The following is a 10,560-nucleotide window of genomic DNA, read 5'->3' as shown; positions in this document are numbered from 1 at the left end:
CAAGTCCACTGCAGGACTTGGGGGGCCCGGCAGCACCTGTTCTCCCCATGAGCCAAAGCCAGACTCCCCAGAAACAGTGCAGGCCGCGTTCTGAGCTTGCGCTCTCAGACCAGCATCTCCTGTCAGCACCTCCAAGACCTGTCCAAGGAACTGTGTCCTCCCCTGCAAACTCCTAGGAGAAAAGGACAGTTTCGGGGGTGGGGGTGGGGGGCTGGGGTTGTGGCTCAGTGGTAGAGCGCTTGCCTGGCATGTGTGAGGCACTGGGTTCAATTCTCAGCACCGCAAATAAAATAAAGGTCCATTGACAACTTAAAAAAAATTAAAAAGAAAAGAAAAGGACAGTTTCGTGGCTCTGCCTCCTTCAATCCTGTGACTGCATCTGCTCACCGATTGCCGGCTCCTCTGCCCTCGAAGCCCCTCCCTTCTTGCCGTCAGAGCTCTCTGGCTGCTAGTACTGACCAGTCTGGGAAGAGACTCCTGTGGGTGGGATTCCGTGGGGGCAGAGCCCCTAGTGCTCATGTGGGGAGGGGCTGCCTTTGTCTCCTCATTTCTTGGGGCCTGCTGCACCCTTCCGGGAGGTTCAGGGACTGTTCTGCCTCCACCCTGCCCACTGCCCATCAGAGGCTGCAGCAGGGGTTCTGGTGGGACGCAGTCATGAATTCCATCTGACGCTCACTGGGATCCTTGAGAGTTGTGGTAGGCAAGAGGGAGGCAGAAGCCAGGTAGGCAGTCAGCTGGCCGCCTCTGGCCACACTCTCTGCATGGACGAGGAATAAAACCCAGAGAAGTCAAGCCTGATGGGTTCCTACTGAGGATGCCATGATAGTCTACAGGGTCTTCCCAGGACACATGGGATTCCCAGGCCTGGGGGAGTCCCAGACATGTTGCCCACCCCCATTCCACTGAAGGCCAGTGCTACAGAGTCCAGGCACTGGGGTGAGTGGAGCACCCTCCCCTCACAGTACACGTCACCTTCCCTTGGCTTTAATCGGCCCTGTGGTGCTCCTGACATCCAGGGTGCCACTTGCAGGCCTCGTGGGTGGCAGCATGAGACATTTTGTCTTACAGTTGGGTGGGCCTTATACAGGTGCAGTCCACAGTGAGATGAGGGCCTGTGGCCAGCCCTTCCCCAGAGAGGGGTGGCAAGAGCAGGTGCTGAAGGGAGTCTGGCAAGAGTGGGCTTGGGAGCTGATGCTCTGCTCGAGACTGGGGAGTGGAGGAGACCCAGCCTGGGACCTGTGGTGAGAGGAATGGGCTTTTTCAAGTGAACACCTTTAGGCTTAGGTGGTGTTTTTAATTAAACAAAATCAAGGAAAGGATTCAGTCCCATGGTTGCACTGGACTTGTTTGTTGTCCTACTGGCCAGTGGAGTTCTAGAACATGCCATGTTTCCAGAGTGTACTGCTCAGCACTGTGCGGATGGCAAAGGATAGGCTAGCTGCTGTGGAAACCCACAGCACATCCAGACATTGGGGAATGTAGGAAAGACTGCTACTCTGTAAGGAGCGGGCCAGGCTCTACCTGAGGATGGTGGCAGAGGTGACAGCAGGAGCCAGCACAGGCAGCCATGCCCAGGAGGGCTGTACTGAGAGGGCACAGGAGTCCCTGGAGTTCTGGAGCACATTCTGGATGGGTTATGGGGTGGGGGTGGCATTGGAGGTGACTCTGCAATCAGGAATCCAACTTTAGGTGCACCAGGCCTCTGATAGGGATGGGAACGTGGGAGGATTGATTCTGCCCTACAACCTCTCTGGACAGGACCCTCTGTTAGTACAGATGAGAACAGAGGCCTCAGAAAACTGGGGGAGGAGCAGGTGCTAGCGGCTCATTCTAGGTAAGCAGGAAACTGACAGACCCCATGGCACCAGTGGAGAATCTACCAGAAGGAACAGCATGTGGCAGACCTGCTGCAGACAGGTCCAACCTGGCAATCTCCAGCTGCCCACAGTGGGGGAAGGAGGGCTGCTTCTGAGGCCTGGGAGGGATTGGAGTAAGTGCAAGAGCCTGGCAGGTGAGGGAAAGTGAGGCCCTGCCTCGGTGGTGCCATTTCTGTTAAAAACTGAAAGAGCAGCGAGCGAGGACCTCTCTAGAGATCAGGTGGAAAGGGTCCTGGGAAGACCAGCTGGTGATGAGATGGGAGCCCCCAGTGGGCATTGTGGTCAGTGATGTCAGACTGGCTGAATGGCCACAGAATGCTGGAGTGAGCAGGGAAGCCTCCCAAGTCACAGAAAGGGTGAGCACAGGTTTTCTAGAACCTCAAGGATAAGTTCTTCACAGACACCATTATTAAGAGTGAGAAAAGTGAGGTTAAGCAGGGCATGATGGTGCACACTTGTAATCCCAGTGGCTCTGGAGGCTGAGGCAGGAGTTCAAAGCCAGCCTCAGCAAGACAAGGTGCTCAGCAACTCAGTGAGAGCCTGTCTCTAAATAAAATACAAAAATAGGGCTGGGGATGTGGCTCAGTGGTAAAGCACCCTAGGGTTCAATTCCTGGTGCCAAAAAAAAAAAAAAAAAAGTCAGATTAGGGAAGTTTGCAGATCTCGGGGCTGTCCAAAGAGCAGACAGCATCAAGTTTGGTGATGGGACGCTGTACGAAGGAAGGATGTCCCTGGGGGAACTGTTGCCAAAAACTCAGTCCTTGTCCCAGATGCCAACCCATTAACAAGGACATGGTTTTGAGAAAAAGGAAAAAGTCTTATTGCTTTGCTAGCCAAGGAGAAACACAGGGGACTCCTGTCCCAGAGGTTGTGATTCTGCCCAACAGCAGGAGCAGGGGGCTTTTAAAGAAGTGGCTCAAAGGCTACATTCCATAAGTTCTCTGTTGGAGTTGTAATTGACTTGTTAATTTGGGAGATGGTGATTTCTGAGATCTTCTGATACCAGCCCAAGACTGGATGACCTTGTGGTGGGTGTGTGCTCAGGGTAATCCTATTTCCCTGGAGATTGGGGAGGGGAAGAGATTAGGGTGGAGCAGGGAGAGAGGAAGAGAAAGAAACCTGACCATTTTAAAAATCCGTTGCAGTGGCAGAGCAGCAAGGGTTATATTCACAGCATAAAGTGGACACTGTTATACAGACAATGACTTGGACAGATGTCAAGATCAGGAAGATAGGCAACTGTGAGCCTGAAGTTTTAAAGCAAGTTCACTTGTTTTATTGAGATGCTGGGGATGGAACCCAGGCACTCATGCATGTTATGCAAGTGCTCTACCACTGAGCTACACCCCAGCCCTGTTAACTAGTTTTGCTGGTTAGAAGCTTAACAAGTAAGGGATATGGTTCAATGGTAGAGCACTTGTTTAGCATGCACAGGTCCTGGCTCCATCCCCAATGCCTCAAAAGAAAAAGAAAAAGAGTATAGGCTTCTTCTGGGGTAAAGAATAAATCCTAAACTGATAAGTTCAGTTAACAATTTACAGCCCGCATTTTGAATTGCTAGGAAGAGCTGACCTCACCGGGGCTCAGGTGGCACAAACCATGAATATTTGCACCCCCACCCCCACCCCAGGGCAGCATTAAGGGATTCTGAGTAGGAAATCAAGGCCAAGACCAGGGCCCCAGGAGCGGCGGGGGCTAGATGCCAGCTCACTCCCACTCTGAGCAGAAGCTATGGCTGGAGAGCACGTTAGGGCCTAACAATCCTGGAGCTGCTGGTGACAGTGACAAGGGCCAAGTGTCCTCTCCCGACAGGGGCCAGGCACTGTGGCTAAGGTTCCAGGGACGAGGGCGGGCCACAGAGGATGCCTCACAGGCCCCAGCTGACCTGGAGGGGGTTATTGAGCTCAGCAGGGAGTTTAACGGGTTCCCCAGAACCTCTCTCAGGAAAATCTCTCAGGAGGAGCCTGTCCCCATACAAGGTGATAGTCTGGCTGCCAGTTAACCTGAAAATGAAAAGATTTACTTGGTTGGTAGGTGGGAAGCCTGGGAGAGGAGGTCATCCTGGGTGGGAGCAGACACTCCACCTGCCACAGCGGGGGAATTCTGAGCAGAAAAGCTAATCCACAGGGCTCAGCACCAGGTCAGGGTGGAATATGAATGAAGGACATGACTGACAGCTGGGTGGTAGGCACCACTGTCGCGAAAGGTTTTCTCTCCATGCCGTGAGCTGTGAAAGCCATGAACGGGATGCAGCTCAGAGGTAGACTGGGCTCAATCTCAGTCCTGCAAAATTAAAATAATTTTTTAAAAAGGGGCTGGGCACAATTCACAATAGCCCAGTTGTAGAGCTGGTCCAGTTGCCTGTCAATAGTTGAATAGAATAAGACAATGTGGAATATTTACACAGTGGAGTTTTACTCAGCCATAATGGAGGAATTTTGGCATTTGCCAGTCAATGGATGGAACTGGAGAACACCATGCTAAGTGAAATGAACCAGACTCAGAAAGTCAAGGCTGTGTTTTCCTCATATGTGGAAGCTAGCACAAAGAAAGGTAAGAAAGGAGGGATGGTAGGATATCACAAAGACAGGGAAGATCTGTGGAGTAGAAGACTGGAGGGCAGTGAGGGGATGGGAAAGGGGAGGAAATGCGGGATGCATTTAGCAAAATCATGTCATGTGCACACAGAAATATACCATGGGGAATTTCACCTTTATATGTGTGGAAAGCACCCATCAAAATAAATGAACAAATGAGGAAAAGGAAGATCAGTAGCCTAGAGGAAGGAGACTAGGGGGAGGGAGGAGAAAGGGAAGGGGGCATCAGGGACTGAAATCAAATACCATGCATGTATGGTTTCATCAAAATGAACCCAATGTATACCTATAATGCTCTAATTAAATTTTTAAAATGGGGGGCTGGGGGTGCCTCAGTACCCCAAGCCCTGAATACTACTGTGCCATGGGGGTGGGTGCAGTTCAAAAATCACAGATCTGTGCCACTTGGTTCCTTCGTGACACAAAATTCATAAATAAGATGAAAGGGAAGCCTCATGTCCACTGGGAGCAGAGGAATAATGGTAGTGGTGATAATAATGAAACACCGAGCAAGTAAGAGAGCTGTGGATGAAGAGAACCAGGAGCCCTGGAGCTGGTAGGAACCTAAAAAGAGGCAGCTCCCGTGGAGTCTGTCCTCCCAAACAGAGGATTCCTGTCTGAGCCAGTGATGCCACCTCCCAGCACCCTGGGAAGAACTAAAATCAGGGTCTCTAGGAGACGTGTGCACCCGTGTTCATTTCTCACAGCAGCGAGGTGGAAGGAAGGGACTCCCAGTGCCCACCACAGAATGGGTAGGCCTGGAGGAAAAGAGCCAGCACAGAAGAAATGTGGTGGGTGTGGAATATTTGATCAGGAAGATGTTCTGATCCGGTTCTGCTGCACGAGGTGGCTGTGTACCTGGCTGAACCACACCTCGACAAGGGCAGGAGGTGATTCAGAGGTCACATATTATTACAACAGGTTGGGATCTGCTGGCCAAGGGGGCACTGGCAAGCCACAAGGGCACTAACCTGAGGAGTGGCCCTTGGGGACCCTGTTAGAGACAGTTGTGGGGGCTGGGGATGTGGCTCAAGCGGTAGCGTGCTCGCCTGGCATGCGTGCGGCCCGGGTTCGATCCTCAGCACCACATACAAACAAAGATGTTGTGTCCGCCGAGAACTAAAAATAAATAAATAAATAAATATTAAAAAAAATTCTCTCTCTCTCTCCTCTCTCACTCTCTAAAAAAAAAAAATAATAATAATAATCCCTCTTTAAAAAAAAAAAAGAGAGACAGTTGTGGGCTGAGGCTGTCCCACCACTCACCAGGGCAGATCAGGATGCCTGGCACAAGATGAGTCTGAGATGGTCCTCTCCAGTAGGCAGGGTGAAGACGCAGCAGCTTTGGGCAACACAGGCAGGTTGAAAGTCTAAGGAAACTAGCCAAAGAACTTAGGGGAGCCACAGGCTTGGCCCTTTCAGCTCCCTCTGCACACAACCAAAATCCGCTCCTCTCCAGATGAGAAGAGGGCCAGTGCAGGAGTGTCCATTCACCAGCAGCAGGGAGGCAGGGGGCATCTCCCAGATCCTCAAGGACCTCAGCTCAGAGAAGCTGGTCTCTTACAGGCTGAGGATGTGGGTGTATTTGCTGGGAAATACAGAAATCTTTCTCTTTTTCTACCCTTGGATACTGGGGATTGAGCCCAGGGCACTCCACCAGAGCTGTATCCCATGTTTTGTTAAACAAAGTTATTTTCTATCCCAGTCTTGTCTTCACTTTTGAGACAGGATCCTGCCAAGTCGGAGGCCCCAGGCAGGGGGCCTGTCGTCTCTCCAGTGGTGTCTCTGACTTCCCAGGGAGTATGCACTTGTACGGGTTGTTTGCAAGCCTGGCTCATCCAAAAGGTTTTGGGGGCTTGCAACTCTCAAAACAGAGTGGGGGCACATGACACATGTCTTAGATGAGGTGACATCCAAGTCAGCTCCGGACTGGTTCTCACAGAGCTCCAGGACCTATTTGGTGTCTCCCCAGAGGATGTGGGGGAGGGGCTGTGGCCCTGCTACGCACTGGGCAAACCCCTCAGCTGTGTGGCCCGGATGGGCTCCCATACTTGTAAAATGGGGCCATTGTCTCGCTTAAGCACACATTGTCATGCTAGTGAAGGGCCTCAGGCTACATCCTAGCCTCAGGCCACCGGCCCTCCCCCATCCTGACTCTCCAGTCCAAGAAGGGCTCAGGAATTGCAGTTGCGAAAAAACTTCTGGGTAGCTTTGCTTCGAACCTCTGCTACCCAAAAATTTAGACCCCAACCCAGCCACCTCCCCAGGGATAAGATAAGGCCTTCACAGGAGCTGCGCTCTAAGATCGTCTTTGTGAGGAGCGTCCGACTGAGCGCAGCCCAGAGGCTCCAGACCAGCCCAGGTTAAGGCAGGACTTGGGGACGCCCCACCCACTCTGCGCTCGGCGGACCCGGCGCGGTCACCTTCTTACCCCTCCCCCTCCGGCCTTTCAGCCCTTCCGCAGAGGGTCGATTCTCGTCGCTGGTCCCTGAAACCAGAGATTCTGGTGGGCAAGGTCTGGTGTGGACTTGAGAGCGCTGGGTGGTAACGGGGACCCGTAACAAGATACCCGGTGTCCTCCCGAGGAGACTGCGGTCCCTCAAGTGCTCGCGGTCCCACAAGTGCTCAAGGTCCCAGAGTGTCAGCAAAACATCAGGAGCAAGCTGGAGCCCCTCCCTGGACCCCAAGGCATTTTAACCTTGCCCTGACCTTTGCAGCCCCTAACCACTCATTCACAGGATCAGGTCAAAAAAAATCTTTTTATTGAACGCACCTAGGTTTGGGTGGGGGTAAGGGCTGTAGGAAGGGGTCTAGGCAGACGGGGGCTCTGCCCTGAAGAGGGAGGCTGGCCCGGCCGGGCCTCACTCTCGCGGGTCCCTCAGGACGCCCCGCTCTGCGGCTGCACTGCCCAAGATGAAACCCACGGCCAGGGACACCGTCTGGTCGAAGGAGCCACGCAGCTGCTCCACGTGCTGGTTCAGGGTCAGCAGCTGGTCGCGCAACGGTCCCAGGACAGCCACGATGTCGCCCAGGTGCGTCAAGGTCTGCAGCAGCGCGGCGTTCAGCGACGGGGGCGCAGCCTGTGGGGGCGCGCGGTTCTCGGGGCTGCCAGGCGGCTCGTCCGGGTCCGCGGGGGCGGGGTCGGGCGGCGGTGGGGAGCCCGGCGCGTGGCCGCGTTCGGGGGAGAGTGTGCGGAGAGCCGTCTGGGCGGGGGCCGGTGGGGAGCCCGGGGCGCAGCAGGAGTTCGCAGACTTCGGCACGGATGGGCTGAACCTGAGCGCGCAGACGGCGTCCACGTCTGGATCCCTGGCGGCCGGCTGCGGCGAGGCGCCTGAGGAGCGGAGCGCGTGGTGGGTCAGGGACCCCGGCGCGTCGCTTCCTCCCCCTCCCCCAGCAATTCCTCCCGCACATACCTGGGTCGTCATGGGCGGGCGCAGCGGCGGCCGGACGGCGGCCGCGCTGGGGGCGTCCGGGTCCAGAGGGGCGGCGGCGGACCCGCCTGCGCCCGTTGTCGCCCAGCAGCCCCATGAGCTCGCGGATCTGTGCGTCGAAGGGCCCGGGCGGCTGGCCCTGTGCGTCGCGGAGCTTGTCCTTGAGGAACTTGTATCGGCGGCGGCACTGCGCTGGAGTGCGCCGCACCTGCTGGCGGGCCAGCGCGGCGGACACGCGGCGATAGGTGGGCAGCGCCTGGCGGCGGTCCAGCAGCAGCGAGCGCCACACGGCCGGCTGCAGCAGCGTGCCTAGCAGCAGCTCAGTCTCCCGGGCGCTCCAGGGCGTGCGCTGTGCCGATCCCGGGGACACGGGCGACTGGGGCGACTCGGGCTCCGCCAGCGCGCCTAGCGTGGTGGGACCCACAGGTGGGGTCCCGGGGCCGTCCCCGGCTGGCCGCAGGTCGGCGTCGGGACTGTCTGGCGACGGCGGCCCCGGAGGCGCGAGCGGTGGCGGCCGCCGGGGACGGAGCAGCATCCCGGAGCTGGGCCGGGGCTCGCGGTTCGGGGGTCGGGGCCTTACCGTAGAGGCGCCCGAGCCGCCCACACGCGCTCTGAGGACCCTGCGCCGCCCTCCGCGTCGGTGCCGGGCCTACGCGACCCTCCCACCGCTGGGCGCCCCGCCCCCGGCTGCCCCGCCCATCAGGCCCGCCGAGTTCTGCTTGGCTTATCGGTGTGTCTAGGTTTACTTGACTTGACTTATGAGCGCCTAGGCCGAAAAGTTCACAGAGCAGAGCTCAGCCTCTGTCCGACGTGTAAGAAATTGCAAAAACAATAGGGTTCTTAGTTTTAAAGCCATGTATTGAGGTACAGTATAATACAGAAATGCATGTGAGGTGCTCAGGGGTCATTTTATTTTTACGCATGTGCCATGCCCTTTAATCACCGCCCATATCCAGCGGTGGAACACTTCCAGCCACAAAAATGGTCGCGCCTTCTTTCCCGACCTCAGTAGGTCTGAGTGTGTTTTTTCCAAATAGTGCTTATCCTGGCTCTGCCAGGCCCACCCCTCTCCCCAGTGTAGTTGTGTGTTTTGGCAAATGCACATCAGGCCTGTTCATTGTGCTAATCCAGGTATCAATGGGGTGTTCACCTTGAAGCCAGGCTGCTTCCCTAAGGTAGATAGAGCTTGATCTGATAGAGCATCAGCCAGCTCTTGGGCCTAAAGTCATTCACACACGCTACAGAAAGGGACCATCTTTGGCCTGGTAAAGTGTATTTGCAGCTGTCAATATAGGTAACTTAAAGTACTGGGCATTTCCTCTTTGAGACTAGAACTAAGACAAGAATGCCCAACATCACTTTCATCCAACCTTATTCTAGAAGTTCTGGCCAGTGCAGTAAGACAAGAAAAAGAAATAAGATTTATAAAACTGGAAAACAAGCAATAAGATACTCATTCTTTGCAGATGGGAAGACTGTGTACATAGGAACTAAAAAATAATCTCCAGGTCCCCAATGGCAAATAGTGAGAAGATACCATTATTTGTCATTAGAGACCTAGCAAACCAACCCCCCCCCCCAAGCCAGACACTGATCACACCCAGTGCTGGTGAGGAAGAATGGGTGCTCTCACCAGAGTTGGTGGGGATGCAGAACCGCAGCTAACATTTTTTTTGTTTTGTTTTTGATATGAGAGACTGTACCACTTAGTTAGGTCCTTAGCCCTTTTTGTTTTTTATTTTGAGATAGGGCTTGTGTTGGGAGGCTGCAAAATTGCAGCATATGCAGTCGAGGGGAGAAATAAAGAATGTCCATACACTTCTGCCCCTTTCAATGGTTTATTCACTCAAATCACTCACTACAATTTCACTCTATAGGTTCTTAATCAAGAAAACGACAATCCTTAATGCTGGGCACTGCAATAGACATGATCAATTCACAGCAAACAATTCTAGATTAATTCTAAGCACTGCAAAACACACTTAATCATGATAGGCTAATGACAGACATTTCCTCTGCATGCTAAGTTCAAAAGTCTTAAGCCTTAGGCTTTAAGTCCAGCAGATGCACACTCACTTAGACTGTGGTGGCCAGGTCTGGAACCAAGGCCGGCCTTTCCTGGCGTGGAGTGGATGACCGGTTGAGGAGAAGGTCATAGGGAGAAGTTGCAGCTCTCACCAAGGTCCAGAGGAGGAGGTAGAGTTTGAGAGTGGTGAGGATCACGCAGAGGCTCAGGAACAATGACAAGTGATGGGATGTCAGGTCCTCACCAGGCTCTCCAGCTCGGGTGCATCCTGGTTTTGGCTGGCTGAATTCTTGTCTTTTATACTAAATTTGGGGGCTTTTGACCCCCCTTTCAATCCTTATCAGCCAACACTGGATTTCTCAGTGACGTCATTTACCTGGGGTCAGAAACGTCTGGTCTGGTGGTCTCCACCCTGACCTTCTCCTCCTTTTGCCCCTTCCCTCTTATTAGGCGAGGCCAGCCTCCCAGGGGTTCACTCTCTTTAGCAGGGTGAGGGGAAGTAACTTGTTTGAGGTCACGCTGGAGGGATCTGTGGGATGTGCCTAATGACTGCAGGTGAAACTGGAGTTTTTAAAATGGAGTAGCTTAGGCTCAGGCTAAGGTCATCCAAACAGTTTGCTAAGTTTCTG

The 10,560-nt window shown here is 54.1% G+C and overlaps 1 protein-coding gene across 1 annotated transcript; it reads right to left on the bottom strand.

The window, feature by feature from the left end:
• Nucleotides 1-7,335: 7,335 nt before the first annotated feature.
• Nucleotides 7,336-8,440, bottom strand: Utf1 (undifferentiated embryonic cell transcription factor 1). The gene is made up of 2 exons (XM_026381400.2): nucleotides 7,888-8,440; nucleotides 7,336-7,805 (listed from the first exon to the last, which is right to left on the bottom strand). Exons 1-2 carry the CDS (start codon nucleotides 8,438-8,440, stop codon nucleotides 7,336-7,338), a joined length of 1,023 nt encoding a protein of 340 aa, XP_026237185.1.
• Between the last annotated feature and the right edge of the window lie 2,120 nt (nucleotides 8,441-10,560).

This window comes from Urocitellus parryii, chromosome 5 (assembly GCF_045843805.1).
Source record: "Urocitellus parryii isolate mUroPar1 chromosome 5, mUroPar1.hap1, whole genome shotgun sequence".
Taxonomy (NCBI): domain Eukaryota; kingdom Metazoa; phylum Chordata; class Mammalia; order Rodentia; family Sciuridae; genus Urocitellus; species Urocitellus parryii.
Note: the sequence above shows the minus strand (reverse complement) of the source record. Positions and strands in the feature narration are given on the sequence as shown.